This window comes from Osmerus mordax, chromosome 1 (assembly GCF_038355195.1).
Source record: "Osmerus mordax isolate fOsmMor3 chromosome 1, fOsmMor3.pri, whole genome shotgun sequence".
Lineage (NCBI taxonomy): Eukaryota > Metazoa > Chordata > Actinopteri > Osmeriformes > Osmeridae > Osmerus > Osmerus mordax.
The window spans coordinates 380,032-395,112 of NC_090050.1; the positions used below are offsets into that span (position 1 = coordinate 380,032).

The window sequence follows — 15,081 nt, forward strand, 5'->3', positions numbered from 1 at the left end:
GGTAGCTGGCTGTAGATAACTAGCTTCAAACAACCTCTGCCATGTGTCCCTTAAATTTTGAAACAGATGTGACAATGTCCTACTTTTTCTAAAACACCTGCCCCGTGTGAGGCTCGAACTCACGACCTTCAGATTATGAGACTGACGCGCTGCCTACTACGCCAACGAGTCATGCTGCATGGCTTTGGCCCTCCCCCCACCCAGGTCAGCAGATGCTGTGGGAACAGCACTAGACGCTTTGATGTGTATCGGCGGGGAAAAAAGAGCAGCCCGGTAGCTGGCTGAAGATCACTAGCTTCAAATACCCTCTGCCGTGTGTCCCTTACATTTTGAAACAGATGTGACAATGTCCTACTTTTTCTAAAATACCTGCCCCGTGTGAGGCTCGAACGCACGATCTTCAGATTACGAGACTGACGCGCTGCCTACTGCGCCAATGAGGCATGCTGCATGGCTGTAGCCCTCCCAGGTCAGCAGGTGCTGTGGAAACGGCACTAAACGCGTTGATGTGTATCGGCGGGGAAAAAAGCGCAGCCCGGTGGCTGGATGAAGATTACTAGCTTCAAACACCCTCTGCCGTACGTCCCTAACATGTTGAAACAGATGTGACAATGTCCTACTTTTTCTAAAATACCTGCCCCGTGTGAGGCTCGAACTCACGACCTTCAGATTATGAGACTGACGCGCTGCCTACTGCGCCAACGAGGCATGCTGCATGGCTTTGGCCCTCCCCCCACCCAGGTCAGCAGATGCTGTGGGAACAGATCAAGACGCGTTGCTGTGTATCGGCGGGGAAAAAAGAGCAGCCCGGTAGCTGGCTGAAGATCACTAGCTTCAAATACCCTCTGCCGTGTGTCCCTTACATTTTGAAACAGATGTGACAATGTCCTACTTTTTCTAAAATACCTGCCCCGTGTGAGGCTCGAACTCACGACCTTCAGATTATGAGACTGACGCGCTGCCTACTGCGCCAACGAGGCATGCTGCATGGCTGTAGCCCTCCCAGGTCAGCAGGTGCTGTGGAAACGGCACTAAACGCCTTGCTGTGTATCGGCAGGGAAAAAAGCGCAGCCCGGTGGCTGGATGAAGATTACTAGCTTCAAACACCCTCTGCCGTACGTCCCTAACATGTTGAAACAGATGTGACAATGTCCTACTTTTTCTAAAATACCTGCCCCGTGTGAGGCTCGAACTCACGACCTTCAGATTATGAGACTGACGCGCTGCCTACTGCGCCAACGAGGCACACTGCTGGCTGTGGCCCTCCCCCCACCAAGGTGAGCAAGTGCCTTGGAAACGGCACTAGACGCCGGTAGCTGGCTGTAGATAACTAGCTTCAAACAACCTCTGCCATGTGTCCCTTAAATTTTGAAACAGATGTGACAATGTCCTACTTTTTCTAAAACACCTGCCCCGTGTGAGGCTCGAACTCACGACCTTCAGATTATGAGACTGACGCGCTGCCTACTACGCCAACGAGTCATGCTGCATGGCTTTGGCCCTCCCCCCACCCAGGTCAGCAGATGCTGTGGGAACAGCACTAGACGCTTTGCTGTGTATCGGCGGGGAAAAAAGAGCAGCCCGGTAGCTGGCTGAAGATCACTAGCTTCAAATACCCTCTGCCGTGTGTCCCTTACATTTTGAAACAGATGTGACAATGTCCTACTTTTTCTAAAATACCTGCCCCGTGTGAGGCTCGAACGCACGATCTTCAGATTACGAGACTGACGCGCTGCCTACTGCGCCAATGAGGCATGCTGCATGGCTGTAGCCCTCCCAGGTCAGCAGGTGCTGTGGAAACGGCACTAAACGCGTTGATGTGTATCGGCGGGGAAAAAAGCGCAGCCCGGTGGCTGGATGAAGATTACTAGCTTCAAACACCCTCTGCCGTACGTCCCTAACATGTTGAAACAGATGTGACAATGTCCTACTTTTTCTAAAATACCTGCCCCGTGTGAGGCTCGAACTCACGACCTTCAGATTATGAGACTGACGCGCTGCCTACTGCGCCAACGAGGCATGCTGCATGGCTTTGGCCCTCCCCCCACCCAGGTCAGCAGATGCTGTGGGAACAGATCAAGACGCTTTGCTGTGTATCGGCGGGGAAAAAAGAGCAGCCCGGTAGCTGGCTGAAGATCACTAGCTTCAAATACCCTCTGCCATGTGTTCCTTACATTTTGAAACAGATGTGACAATGTCCTACTTTTTCTAAAATACCTGCTCCGTGTGAGGCTCGAACTCACGACCTTCAGATTATGAGACTGACGCGCTGCCTACTGCGCCCACGAGGCACACTGCAGGCTGTGGCCCTCCCCCCACCCAGGTCAGCAGATGCTGTGGGAACAGATCAAGATGCTTTGCTGTGTATCGGCGGTGAAAAAAGAGCAGCCCGGTAGCTGGCTGAAGATCACTAGCTTCAAATACCCTCTGCCGTGTGTCCCTTACATTTTGAAACAGATGAACCAATGTCCTACTTTTTCTAAAATACCTGCCCCGTGTGAGGCTCGAACTCACGACCTTCAGATTATGAGACTGACGCGCTGCCTACTGCACCAACGACGCATGCTGCTTGGCTTTGGCCCTCCCCCCACCCAGGTCAGCAGATGCTGTGGGAACAGATCAAGATGCTTTGCTGTGTATCGGCGGGGAAAAAAGAGCAGCCCGGTAGCTGGCTGAAGATCACTAGCTTCAAACACCCTCTGCCGTGTGTCCCTTACATTTTGAAACAGATGTGACAATGTCCTACTTTTTCTAAAACACCTGCCCCGTGTGAGGCTCGAACTCACGACCTTCAGATTATGAGACTGACGCGCTGCCTACTGCGCCAACGAGGCATGCTGCATGGCTTTGGCCCTCCCCCTACCCAGGTCAGCAGATGCTGTGGGAACAGATCAAGATGCTTTGCTGTGTATCGGCGGGGAAAAAAGAGCAGCCCGGTAGCTGGCTGAAGATCACTAGCTTCAAATACCCTCTGCCGTGTGTCCCTTACATTTTGAAACAGATGTGACAATGTCCGACTTTTTCTAAAATACCTGCCCCGTGTGAGGCTCGAACTCACGACCTTCAGATTATGAGACTGACGCGCTGCCTACTGCGCCAACGAGGCACACTGCTGGCTGTGGCCCTCCCCCCACCAAGGTGAGCAAGTGCCTTGGAAACGGCGCTAGACGCCGGTAGCTGGCTGTAGATAACTAGCTTCAAACAACCTCTGCCATGTGTCCCTTAAATTTTGAAACAGATGTGACAATGTCCTACTTTTTCTAACATACCTGCCTCGTGTGAGGCTCGAACTCACGACCTTCAGATTATGAGACTGACGCGCTGCCTACTGCGCCAACGAGGCATGCTGCATGGCTTTGGCCCTCCCCCCACCCAGGTCAGCAGATGCTGTGGGAACAGATCAAGATGCTTTGCTGTGTATCGGCGGGGAAAAAAGAGCAGCCCGGTAGCTGGCTGAAGATCACTAGCTTCAAACACCCTCTGCCGTGTGTCCCTTACATTTTGAAACAGATGTGACAATGTCCTACTTTTTCTAACATACCTGCCTCGTGTGAGGCTCGAACTCACGACCTTCAGATTATGAGACTGACGCGCTGCCTACTGCGCCAACGAGGCATGCTGCATGGCTTTGGCCCTCCCCCCACCCAGGTCAGCAGATGCTGTGGGAACAGATCAAGATGCTTTGCTGTGTATCGGCGGGGAAAAAAGAGCAGCCCGGTGGCTGGATGAAGATTACTAGCTTCAAACACCCTCTGCCGTACGTCCCTAACATGTTGAAACAGATGTGACAATGTCCTACTTTTTCTAAATTACCTGCCCCGTGTGAGGCTCGAACTCACGACCTTCAGATTATGAGACTGACGCGCTGCCTACTGCGCCAACGAGGCACACTGCTGACTGTGGCCCTCCCCCCACCCAGGTCAGCAGATGCTGTGGGAACAGCACTAGACGCTTTGCTGTGTATCGGCGGGGAAAAAAGAGCAGCCCGGTAGCTGGCTGAAGATCACTAGCTTCAAATACCCTCTGCCGTGTGTCCCTTACATTTTGAAACAGATGTGACAATGTCCTACTTTTTCTAAAATACCTGCCCCGTGTGAGGCTCGAACGCACGATCTTCAGATTACGAGACTGACGCGCTGCCTACTGCGCCAACGAGGCATGCTGCATGGCTTTGGCCCTCCCCCTACCTAGGTCAGCAGATGCTGTGGGAACAGCACTAGACGCTTTGCTGTGTATCGGCGGGGAAAAAAGAGCAGCCCGGTAGCTGGCTGAAGATCACTAGCTTCAAATACCCTCTGCCGTGTGTCCCTTACATTTTGAAACAGATGTGACAATGTCCTACTTTTTCTAAAATACCTGCCCCGTGTGAGGCTCGAACTCACGACCTTCAGATTATGAGACTGACGCGCTGCCTACTGCGCCAACGAGGCATGCTGCATGGCTGTAGCCCTCCCAGGTCAACAGGTGCTGTGGAAACGGCACTAAACGCCTTGCTGTGTATCGGCGGGGAAAAAAGCGCAGTCCGGTGGCTGGATGAAGATTACTAGCTTCAAACACCCTCTGCCGTACGTCCCTAACATGTTGAAACAGACAATGTCCTACTTTTTCTAAAATACCTGCCCCGTGTGAGGCTCGAACTCACGACCTTCAGATTATGAGACTGACGCGCTGCCTACTGCGCCAAAGCTGGGGAACATTCGTCTACCTTGGGGGGGGAAGAAAGGAAAGGAGAGGGGAGAAGGGGGAAGAAGAAAAAGGAGGAAAAAAGAGGGAAAAAAATGAAAAAAGAGAGAAAAAAGGAGAGAAAAAGAGAAGGAAGGAATTTTTATGGCCCAGACCTACATCACCAATGTTTTTTAAATGTTGAGGTATATCAGGAATCACAATTAAAACCTTATATTTCTATTTCTATAGACATGTAGTATATGGGATAAAAGTTAATCCCAAGGTTCTGGTTTGACTAAATTGTTGCCAGAAATTCAAGTGGTTATATATTTTTTGGGGAAATCACCTAATCACTGTTTGGTTAATAACAAAACAATGATGATACTAATAACTGTTAAATGAATATTTAAAATTAAGTTGATGTATTTATCAGAAACTTTTATACACAAAACACACAAACGAAGCCTAGGAAGATACATTTCTGTTGTGATCAAACTTTTATTTTCAGTCATCACAAAGCCATTACACAGTAGTAAGTGAATCCCTCCATTCACTTATTCAACAGTAACTATAGACAATGACTTAAATATATGCAGAACAGTAGTGAATCCCTCCATTCACTTATTCAACAGTAGCTATAGATAATAACTTAAATATATACAGAAGAGTAGTGAATCCCTCCATTCACTTATTCAACAGTAACTATAGACAATAACTTAAATATATACAGAACAGTAGTGAATCCCTCCATTCACTTATTCAACAGTAACTATAGACAATAACTTAAATATATACAGAACAGTAGTGAATCCCTCCATTCACTTATTAAACAGTAACTATAGACAATAACTTAAATATATACAGAACAGTAGTGAATCCCTCCATTCACTTATTAAACAGTAACTATAGACAATAACTTAAATATATACAGAACAGTAGTGAATCCCTCCATTCACTTATTCAACAGTAACTATAGACAATAACTTAAATATATACAGAACAGTAGTGAATCCCTCCATTGACTTATTAAACAGTAACTATAGACAATAACTTAAATATATACAGAAGAGTAGTGAATCCCTCCATTCACTTATTAAACAGCAACCATAGACAATAACAGAAAACATTAACAGAACTATTAACAACATTAAAGTGTTCAGTGTCTATGCCTCTGAGAGGGGGGTAGAGGGGCACTAGCCCAGTGTCCATGCCTCTGGGAGGGGGGTAGAGGGGCACTAGCCCAGTGTCCATGCCTCTGGGAGGGGGGTAGAGGGGCACTAGCCCAGTGTCCATGCCTCTGGGAGGGGGAGTAGAGGGGCACTAGCCCAGTGTCCATGCCTCTGAGAGGGGGGTAGAGGTGCACTAGCCCAGTGTCCATGCCTCTGAGAGGGGGGTAGAGGGGCACTAGCCCAGTGTCCATGCCTCTGGGAGGGGGGTAGAGGGGCACTAGCCCAGTGTCCATGCCTCTGGGAGGGGGAGTAGAGGGGCAATAGCCCAGTGTCCATGCCTCTGGGAGGGGGAGGGGTCGAGGGGCACTAGCCCAGTGTCCATGCCTCTAGGAGGGGGGTAGAGGGGCACTAGCCCAGTGTCCATGCCTCTGGGAGGGGGGTAGAGGGGCACTAGCCCAGTGTCCATGCCTCTGGGAGGGGGAGTAGAGGGGCACTAGCCCAGTGTCCATGCCTCTGGGAGGGGGAGGGGTCGAGGGGCACTAGCCCAGTGTCCATGCCTCTGGGAGGGGGGTAGAGGGGCATCTACTTTTGTTTCATGTCCTCCAACCACTGCTCCTTGGGAACAGCCTCTACAGAGGGGCAGTACACAGTTCCTTTGTACTGACTGTGTCCAGTCTGGGCTGTCCTGAACTGCCCGCATTTCTTGCATGTGTTGTGGAGTACATGGCGGGTTAGTTTTCGGACCGGAGCAGGGGGTGCAGGGAAGATACCTCCCAGGGCCTGTGGAGCAGCGACGAGGACAGGCACCTGTGAGGTCACCGGAGCCAGCACCAACAGACATGGGGCCGAGGGTGGAGCAGGGAAGAGCTGACGCTGGGCATGCATCTTTATAGCCACCGGTGTTACATCTGTGGGCGGGACCTTTCTTTTCAACTGCGCCTGGCCCACGGTGCTGCAGGGCAGTTGGTACTGGAGAGCCGGGCCTGGGTGGGGGAGCGCAGATGGAAGGCGCACATTAGCAGGAGGGAGTGGGTCGGCTGCCGCAGACAAGCGACTGGGCAAGTTCAGCCCCTGCATAACCACAGCGTTGTCCTGCTTCTTCACCCTCTTGTTGTGCCACTGCACAAGGGTGGTGTGGCTTACATCCACCAGCTGCAGTGTGGTCTGCTGCATGACCGTCCCATTTGCCAAAATGCGCTGCCTGATTTTCCTGTAGTCATCCAGGATTAAACTCCATCTGGACACTGCGCCAGTCCCCTTCTTCTTGGGAGAGCGATGGATGGCACAGAGCCTGACAAAGATCAGTTCAATCAGGCGGCAGCAATCAGGCCATTGGGCAAGCGGGGCAGTGGTGGTGAGTGCGTGCCTCTTCATGCTCTCCACCCCTGGAGTGAACTCCTGCCTCTTCTTTGGAGACCTGAACCTCCCTGTGTCCAGCCTGCTCTGGTGTCTGGCAGCAAAGGTAACCCTCTGCTGGTCGTAGTCCAGCAGGTTCTGCCACAGAGCAACAATGTTGCTTACCTACACAGAGAGAACACATGAGAAGACAATAAGTGTGAAAATTTTTGGCAGGGCACAGCGGGAATGTAGCAAGACAATGAATGTTATTGACCTGCTGGTTGGTGAGGGCCAGAGAGGACTGGTTCCTCAGCTCCACCAAACACTCAGCCAAGCTGTCTACTCTGTCTAAGCCCGGCATGCCAGAGTCATCCACAGCCTGAAAATAAATAAACAAAAATGAGCATCACAATGGAAGGTCAGTGAAGTGGGACAAAACGCAGATACATTGATTTTCTTAAGATACCAGGGAGGGAGCAGCCAGGGGGGTAGCAGGCAGGGTGTTAGTAGCCAGGGAGGCAGCAGGCAGGGAGGGAGCAGGCAGGGTGGGAGCAGCCATGGAGGCAGGATGGGAGCACCCATGGAGGCAGGATGGGAGCAGCCATGGAGGCAGGATGGGAGCAGCCATGGAGGCAGGAGGCAGGATGGGAGCAGCCATGGAGGCAGGATGGGAGCAGCCATGGAGGCAGGATGGGAGCAGCCATGGAGGCAGGAGGCAGGATGGGAGCAGCCATGGAGGCAGGAGGCAGGATGGTAGCAGCCATGGAGGCAGGATGGGAGCAGCCATGGAGGCAGGAGGCAGGATGGGAGCAGCCATGGAGGCAGGAGGCAGGATGGGAGCAGCCATGGAGGCAGGAGGCAGGATGGGAGCAGCCATGGAGTCAGGAGGCAGGATGGGAGCAGCCATGGAGGCAGGAGGCAGGATGGGAGCAGCCATGGAGGCAGGAGGCAGGGTGGGAGCAGCCATGGAGGCAGAAGGCAGGGTGGGAGTAGCCATGGAGGCAGGAGGCAGGGTGGGAGTAGAGAAGCTTGGGTCATCCAGGAGACTTGACACAGCAAGACTTGATTCTTCCTGGAAGCCCTCATCTTCTTCTTCCTCGCCCTCATGAACATCCTCCAGCATGCCCTCTATCTCCTCTGAGTCGGGGTTCACGTTGAGAGACTGCCCAGTCTGACTCAGCAGGTAGTCAACACCAAGCAGCTCTCCTATAAAATAGTACAGACAGTCACACACATTATTAGCTGTATTTGTAGCATTCTATATAGATACTGTTTAATATCAGAGTAGTGTTTCTGTATCATGTTATGAGCAAGTAAGTGTATGGTTTGCTTTGGTAATGGGCATAGTAAAAATAAAGCCTTGTTGAACTTAAGTTGCACTGCACTGCACCACGTGGCACAGGAGCTTCCTGTAGGGGCACACTAACACAACGTAAACTAGAGAGGGTACAATTTCTGGGGAAATTGTAGGGTGTGCTTGCTTGCGTCGGTTGCACAGGGGTCTGTATATTTTATATAAAAATGCATCGGGCCTACTTATTATTTATAAAGATTACATAGATTTAAAAGCATCTTTTTTTTGCTGCTCATTTACAACTCAAAATACGAGTGAAGTGTCGAATGAAATATGATGTCTTCTCATTTCCCCTGCAAGAGGCAGCTGACAGGCTGAATCAAAACGAATACATTTGGCAGACCGGTGTAAAAATTGACCTAATCTCTATGACTTAAACGTCCTTTTAAGTTGTCCCTTCTCGTGATATTTTCAGGCATTTAGCCTACTCATATTGCATTCATTCATTAATAAAGAACCCCCTTTGAAGATTATTCTACGACTTTACCGGCAGAAGATAGAATCGCGATTCAAACAGTACCATCTGCTAACTGAAAATATGCCCCCAAAAACGTAAATAAGCTTGACATTTATTTAGTAGAAAATCGCTCATTCATAAAAAGCTCACTGGTAGCGATCATTGTCAGTAACAACGCAAAATGCGATATAGCCCTGTGTGGAGAAGCTGCCCCGGTAAATTATACTACTACAGTACAGTACTAGACTACTGCTGTGTTGGTCTTGGTAGCGATTGCGTTGGTTGAATTCGATTTAACGTTCCGTTGTACGGTTAAGGCTGAAATTAATTATTTTCATGAACAGATTGACAAAGTTTAGGCTGTGGCAATGAAGTTCAGGTTAGTAGTCAGATTGTTTCAACTATTGAAAGACTTTTGAGTAAGGGGAGTGCCGAACATGTTCTGTCACCGTTTGACTTGAACAGCTGAGGAGTTTTTGTTAGCTACTCACACTAGTGTCTCGGGTAGGCTACAGCGTTGCCGTGAGCTACACTGGTTTGAAACCACAGGTAATGGTAATTTCACCAACAAATCGTTTACTAATGTCAGAATAAATCATATAACGAAAATGTATATGTGAGGAATGTTTATTTTAACGATTGAAAACAGATACATCATAGACCACTGTAGTATGTGTTGCCCGGGCAACACAGGCTAATGTCATGATGCTAATACTTCAGTGAAATAGTAGACTACTGTTTCCGAAAGTAGATGTACTTCCTTAATAATATCAGCTTATATTGTACATTACACATCACAATTGTGTGTCATATCACAAAGTAAAATGAGTAAATAGTTATCACCCTGGCCTCTTTTCTTGTGGCGTTTCTGCAGCTGCCTTGCAGTAAAGCTATAGTTAGCCTAGCTATCCCCCAAGTTAACAGATGCGAAACGAATGTTCTACCAAAGGTAGTCACGCGTGTTTTCGTGACATTAGTGCAGACCGGTGTAAAAATTGACCTAATCTCTATGATTTAAACGTCATTTTAAGTTTTTCCCTTCTCATGATATTTTCAGGCATTTAGCCTACTCATATTGCATTCATTCATGAATAAACAACCCCTTTGAAGATTATTCTACGACGTTACCCGGCAGTAGAAGATGGAGTCGCGATTCACGGTACCATCTGCTAACTGAAAATATGTCCCCCAAAACGTAAATAAGCTTGACATTTATTTAGTGGAAAATCGCTCATTCATAAAAAGCTCACTGGTAGCGATCATTGTCAGTAAAAACGCAAAATGCGATATAGCCCTGTGTGGAGAAGCTGCCCCGGTAAATTGTACTACTACGGTACAGTACTAGACTACTGCTGTGTTCGTCTTGGTAGCGATTGCGTTGGTTGAATTGGATTTAACGTTCCGTTGTACGGTTTGGGCTGAAATTAATTATTTTCATGAACAGATTGACAACGTTTAGGCTGTGGCAATGAAGTTCAGGTTAGTAGTTAGATAGACTTTTGATTTAAGTAAGGGGAGTACCGAACATTTTCTGTCGCCGTTTGACTTCCTAAACAGCTGTGTACTGTAGCTAGATGTTTTTGTAGTGTGTCTCGCGTAAGCTACAGCGTTGCAGTGAGCTACACTGGTTTGAAACCACAGGTAATGGTAATTTCACCAACAAATCGTTTTCTAATGTCAGAATAAATCCTACAACGAAAATGTATATGTGAGGAATGTTTATTTTAACAATTGAAAACAGATAACGCTACATCATAGACCACTGTAGTATGTGTTGCCCGGGAAACACAGGCTAATGTCATGATGCTAATACTTCAGTGAAATAGTAGACTACTGTTTCCGAAAGTAGATGTACTTCCTTAATAATAGCAGCTTATATTGTACATTACACATCACAATTGTGGTCATATCACAAAGTAAAATGAGTAAATAGTTATCACCCTGGCCTCTTTTCTTGTGGCGTTTCTGCAGCTGCCTTGCAGTAAAGCTATAGTTAGCCTAGCTATCCCCCAAGTTAACAGATGTGAAACGAATGTTCTGGCAAAGGTAGTCACGCGTGTTTTCGTGACGTTAGTGACGTAAGTAGCGTCATTGACTGTGGCTAGCAAATTAGCCACCGTTAGCTTCACTTTTCGCCACAAACACTTAATTTCCACTTAAACCATGCAACGGAACGTAAATTCCAATAGAAGCAACTCAATCGCTACCAAGACGAAACTTTTGACACCTACGTTGTCTATGTAGGCCAAATATTGACTGAGTTTTAGGGGGGCAAAAATAATAAAAATAATAATAATATATATGTGAGAGAACAAAGGTTGTGCCCTTGCCGAAGGCAAAGCACACCCAATAATGACAATACAAAGTGAACTTAAATCTTTATCGCTATATCTAGAGCTCCTATATTAACCAAAATAAGCAATAATAAATGGCTCTGACAATGTTGCAAAGGAGAGCTTGTTAGGAGAAACAGCAGGTCAGGCTCAGACAGTACATAACCTACTAGAGAAAGCGGCCAAGTTACCTGCAGACACCAGCACCACAGCAAATGTGAGGGGGGAACAGTTAACTACTACTCTAGTAGGTTCTGTACTGGCTGAGCCTGACCTGCTGTTTCTCCTAACAAGCTCTCCTTTGCAGAGCTGCAGCTATAGCAACATTGTCAGAGCCATTAGTTTATTATTGCTTAGAATTTTTTTTTTGAGGATGAATGAATTAATGAGGACAATGGACACAGAGGAAGAGCATAGCAAAGAGAAGCATTCAGCTCAGACCCCTCATCAATCAAGCAGAGAAAGAGAGCCCCAAACACAAAAGGCCTGTACCTATCATTTGGACCCACAGCTATCAATGTCCCCTATGTGTGCATATCCAGGTCCTGATGCATTACAGACTATGTACCTTTATAATCCTTGGTCAGTGACTGAGCTGAGGGGGCTAGAAAAGGTATTCCCTGACATGAGAGGACTCAGCTAATTTTATATGAGAGCTCCAAATAGCTATCAGTGCACATAGACCTACTTTTATTTACTGAAATCAATTGTTGCAAAGATGTTGCACTCAAGCCCAGTGTGTTAAAACGTAAAGAATAGATTCCTGATAAGTAATTAGTCTTGGTTTACACCGGACACTGAATTCGAAAATTGAGACTATGTTGCACTCAAACGGTGTTAAATGGCAGTAATACCACAAATGGGAGTGAGGTTGCTTGACTGGAGCAAAATGTATGATTGCAAACAGACAAAAGATGAGGATTTTTTTAAACACTGGGTTTACAGCGGTTGCATCCTCCATGCCACTTTGTCGTGTGTTCATGTGTGCTCTCTGAACTCCAGGTAGACGTTAAGTTCTTCACTGACTCACAGCTTGTATTTATTGTGCAGGCCTTGTTATGAACGCATGCATTGTGTGAAAAGGCGTTGTGTGAGTTGTGACGTCCTGACGTTTATGATTATGGCTAGCTAGTTAGTTAGTTACCGTTAGCTACACTATTTGCCACAAAAAATTAAATCCTGCCTAAACCATAAAACCGAACGTTCGCGGAGATACAAGCAACGCAATTGGGATCAAGACAAACATTTTGACACAGAGACTGTCTTGGTAGTGCAAAAATGTATGTTTTACATACTAACACACTAATGTTTCACATAGTAATAAATATGACATTGATGTAAGACAGTTATGTAATTCTTACACAGACTACTGAGAATTAAGAATGTTCATGACAAGAAGCGAACACACTTACAGCACGAATGATGACACGAAGATTTGTTTACTCCGTTCATGCAAAATGTAATGGAACTTAACTTTCTTTGTAACTTTCTTTGTAGAAGTATTACGTTAGCTAGTCTTGATTTTAAGACAGCTGTCTATGACATTGACAAGCTATGGTTGTTTGAATGTGAATGTTGTTGACTGATAATGTTAACTTTTTGTTTTCAGTGTAGCTCTAGAATGTTGAAACTCTGACATGGCTTTACTGTACTACATGCCTGAGTGAGATATGTGAGCTGCTGAAATACTTTTCACACACATTCCCCTAAGAGACCAGCGCTGGACAACATATTCTATTTTGTTGTTCTCTATTTATGTGGAAAAGTGAAAAAGAAAAACAAGAAATACTTTGAAACTCCCCACATTCTTCAGTCTTAAGCCTGTGCTCGCCTGCTTGCACAAATCACTTAGAGCAAGAATGTTTAAAGAGAGTTAACAAGGCTTAATAGGCGCACGGAGAGAAGAGGGTCAGACGATTTTGTGTGTTGCTGTGTGTGTGTGACGGAGTGTGTGAAAGAGTTTGTGTGTGTGTGAGAAAGAGAGGCTGTTTTATCTGACATGGTTAGTAAACCTGAAGTTCCCGGTAGTCTCATGTTTTTGAGTATTACTTCACAACCGTTTACATTTACATTTAGTCATTTAGCAGACGCTCTTATCCAGAGCGACTTACAGTAAGTACAGGGACATTCCCCCGAGGCAAGTAGGGTGAAGTGCCTTGCCCAAGGACACAACGTCAGTTGGCATGACCGGGAATCGAACTGGCAACCTTCGGATTACTAGCCCGACTCCCTCACCGCTCAGCCAACTGACTCCCTAAAAGCACATTTACATTACATTTACATTTAGTCATTTAGCAGACGCTCTTATCCAGAGCGACTTACAGTAAGTACAGGGACATTCCCCTGAGGCAAGTAGGGTGAAGTGCCTTGCCCAAGGACACAACATCAGTTGGCATGACCGGGAATCGAACTGGCAACCTTCGGATTACTAGACAGATTCCCTCACCGCTCAGCCACCTGACTCCCGTTTAGGTGAATGTGTTATATTTCAAGTACTTGGCATGACACTTGACAGAAGCCTGTCAATGTAATGTTTGATCATTTCAAAACCACTCTTTCTCTCATGGATGTAGCTCTGGTCTCATTCATTAATTGGCTAATCCACCCTCACTCTCTCAATAAATGCCCCTCCCTCACGTACATATGCATGCGTCTACAGCCATACACAAAGACACAGCACAGTCCAAACAGTCTGTTGTGTCTCCTCAGTTTATAAGGAAAATGCAACAAAATGTTCCCTGGATTTGACAGCTAAGGGATGGATTGTTTTGATAATCTCAGGAAATGAGACAGAGGTAAATGCAGGCCTGTTTTAGAGCTCAAATGATAGAGCCTTCTCTGAGTTTGCATCAGAGTAAAACTAATTTCATCAAGACACTCCTACAAATGACCACTAACTGACTGTCTTACTGGTGTACAAGTGTTACTTTTAAAAACACAGTCTTAAAAATATACTGTTAACAAAATTAAAAGAAGCCATACATCCACACACACTAAGGAAGCATTGAATTAGTGAAGCATCTGGAAGGGGAAGAAGAGGAATCCACAACAGCTCCTGATCAACAGTTGGGGGACCAACGTGGTATCATTGATACGGTGCACAAACATGATTACCATGATGAGATATTTATAATTGTTAAAACTGTTTTGAACGGAAGGAACATTTATTTAATACTGTACAAGAACCACAGGGACGTGTTCAGTGCTGTGGTTTAAGGGTTTCTTTGTGGATTATGTTTTTTTAAGAGAATGATTCAATTAGAAGTATTTTATTTAAAACTTCTCTCTTGAATTGACAAAATTGAACCAGAATTACTCCGGCTGCGGCTCTGTGAAGTGAACTGCAATGACTGGCAAAAAACAAGTCCCCTTGGTTCTGGTTTTGAGTTAGTTCCTGGACCCCTGGATCAGAAATGGCAGTGCTGTATTGTATGTTGTGTGAGCAAGAGAATGACAGAGACACACACAACTTGTGTGAGAGGGAGATAAATTGTTAGGGTTAGTGTCTGTGCGTGTGTCCTTGTGGGAGAGAGCCAACATCAGGAGGGTCATTTGTACCAGCTGGCCACACGTTAACTACCCCCCCCCCCTCCCACACACACACCATCCCCCTGAACCCCCCACCTCACACACTACCTCGCTGAACCCCCACCCCCACTCATGACCTCTGCACCCTCTGGCTGTGTCTCTGCTGTAGCCAAGAACAGAGGTCTTGCATTGACAACTGAACCTCTAACTAACTGGAGAAGGCTGGAGGGGAGGAAG

At 46.9% G+C, this 15,081-nt stretch overlaps 1 protein-coding gene and 17 non-coding genes across 18 annotated transcripts; all 18 read right to left on the reverse strand.

Annotated features, from left to right (window-relative positions):
- Positions 1-98: 98 nt before the first annotated feature.
- trnam-cau (transfer RNA methionine (anticodon CAU)) lies at positions 99-171 on the reverse strand. The gene has a single exon. It is a non-coding gene; the product is annotated as a tRNA-Met (tRNA).
- Positions 172-370: 199 nt separating this feature from the next.
- Positions 371-443, reverse strand: trnat-cgu (transfer RNA threonine (anticodon CGU)). Its single transcript has one exon. It is a non-coding gene; the product is annotated as a tRNA-Thr (tRNA).
- Positions 444-635: 192 nt separating this feature from the next.
- Positions 636-708, reverse strand: trnam-cau (transfer RNA methionine (anticodon CAU)). The gene has a single exon. It is a non-coding gene; the product is annotated as a tRNA-Met (tRNA).
- Positions 709-907: 199 nt separating this feature from the next.
- Positions 908-980, reverse strand: trnam-cau (transfer RNA methionine (anticodon CAU)). The gene has a single exon. It is a non-coding gene; the product is annotated as a tRNA-Met (tRNA).
- A 192-nt stretch (positions 981-1,172) lies between these two features.
- On the reverse strand, positions 1,173-1,245 carry trnam-cau (transfer RNA methionine (anticodon CAU)). The gene has a single exon. It is a non-coding gene; the product is annotated as a tRNA-Met (tRNA).
- A 164-nt stretch (positions 1,246-1,409) lies between these two features.
- On the reverse strand, positions 1,410-1,482 carry trnam-cau (transfer RNA methionine (anticodon CAU)). Its single transcript has one exon. It is a non-coding gene; the product is annotated as a tRNA-Met (tRNA).
- A 199-nt stretch (positions 1,483-1,681) lies between these two features.
- trnat-cgu (transfer RNA threonine (anticodon CGU)) lies at positions 1,682-1,754 on the reverse strand. The gene has a single exon. It is a non-coding gene; the product is annotated as a tRNA-Thr (tRNA).
- Positions 1,755-1,946: 192 nt separating this feature from the next.
- Positions 1,947-2,019, reverse strand: trnam-cau (transfer RNA methionine (anticodon CAU)). The gene has a single exon. It is a non-coding gene; the product is annotated as a tRNA-Met (tRNA).
- A 199-nt stretch (positions 2,020-2,218) lies between these two features.
- On the reverse strand, positions 2,219-2,291 carry trnam-cau (transfer RNA methionine (anticodon CAU)). The gene has a single exon. It is a non-coding gene; the product is annotated as a tRNA-Met (tRNA).
- A 198-nt stretch (positions 2,292-2,489) lies between these two features.
- On the reverse strand, positions 2,490-2,562 carry trnam-cau (transfer RNA methionine (anticodon CAU)). The gene has a single exon. It is a non-coding gene; the product is annotated as a tRNA-Met (tRNA).
- Positions 2,563-2,761: 199 nt separating this feature from the next.
- Positions 2,762-2,834, reverse strand: trnam-cau (transfer RNA methionine (anticodon CAU)). Its single transcript has one exon. It is a non-coding gene; the product is annotated as a tRNA-Met (tRNA).
- A 199-nt stretch (positions 2,835-3,033) lies between these two features.
- Positions 3,034-3,106, reverse strand: trnam-cau (transfer RNA methionine (anticodon CAU)). Its single transcript has one exon. It is a non-coding gene; the product is annotated as a tRNA-Met (tRNA).
- Positions 3,107-3,270: 164 nt separating this feature from the next.
- Positions 3,271-3,343, reverse strand: trnam-cau (transfer RNA methionine (anticodon CAU)). The gene has a single exon. It is a non-coding gene; the product is annotated as a tRNA-Met (tRNA).
- A 199-nt stretch (positions 3,344-3,542) lies between these two features.
- On the reverse strand, positions 3,543-3,615 carry trnam-cau (transfer RNA methionine (anticodon CAU)). The gene has a single exon. It is a non-coding gene; the product is annotated as a tRNA-Met (tRNA).
- Positions 3,616-3,814: 199 nt separating this feature from the next.
- Positions 3,815-3,887, reverse strand: trnam-cau (transfer RNA methionine (anticodon CAU)). Its single transcript has one exon. It is a non-coding gene; the product is annotated as a tRNA-Met (tRNA).
- A 198-nt stretch (positions 3,888-4,085) lies between these two features.
- trnat-cgu (transfer RNA threonine (anticodon CGU)) lies at positions 4,086-4,158 on the reverse strand. Its single transcript has one exon. It is a non-coding gene; the product is annotated as a tRNA-Thr (tRNA).
- A 199-nt stretch (positions 4,159-4,357) lies between these two features.
- Positions 4,358-4,430, reverse strand: trnam-cau (transfer RNA methionine (anticodon CAU)). The gene has a single exon. It is a non-coding gene; the product is annotated as a tRNA-Met (tRNA).
- Positions 4,431-6,184: 1,754 nt separating this feature from the next.
- On the reverse strand, positions 6,185-7,723 carry LOC136949111 (uncharacterized). The gene is made up of 2 exons (XM_067243322.1): positions 7,447-7,723; positions 6,185-7,355 (listed from the first exon to the last, which is right to left on the reverse strand). The coding sequence occupies exons 1-2, from the start codon at positions 7,531-7,533 to the stop codon at positions 6,417-6,419; spliced, it is 1,026 nt and encodes a 341-aa protein (XP_067099423.1). The 5' UTR covers positions 7,534-7,723; the 3' UTR covers positions 6,185-6,416.
- Positions 7,724-15,081: the final 7,358 nt, after the last annotated feature.

Excerpts from the sequence above, each read along its gene's own strand:
- LOC136949111 (XM_067243322.1), bottom strand. The coding sequence starts at position 7,533 with ATGCCGGGCTTAGACAGAGTAGACAGCTTGGCTGAGTGTTTGGTGGAG. Across the intron at positions 7,356-7,446 it reads TGGCCCTCACCAACCAGCAG|GTAAGCAACATTGTTGCTCT; the intron begins GTCAATAACATT and ends CTCTCTGTGTAG.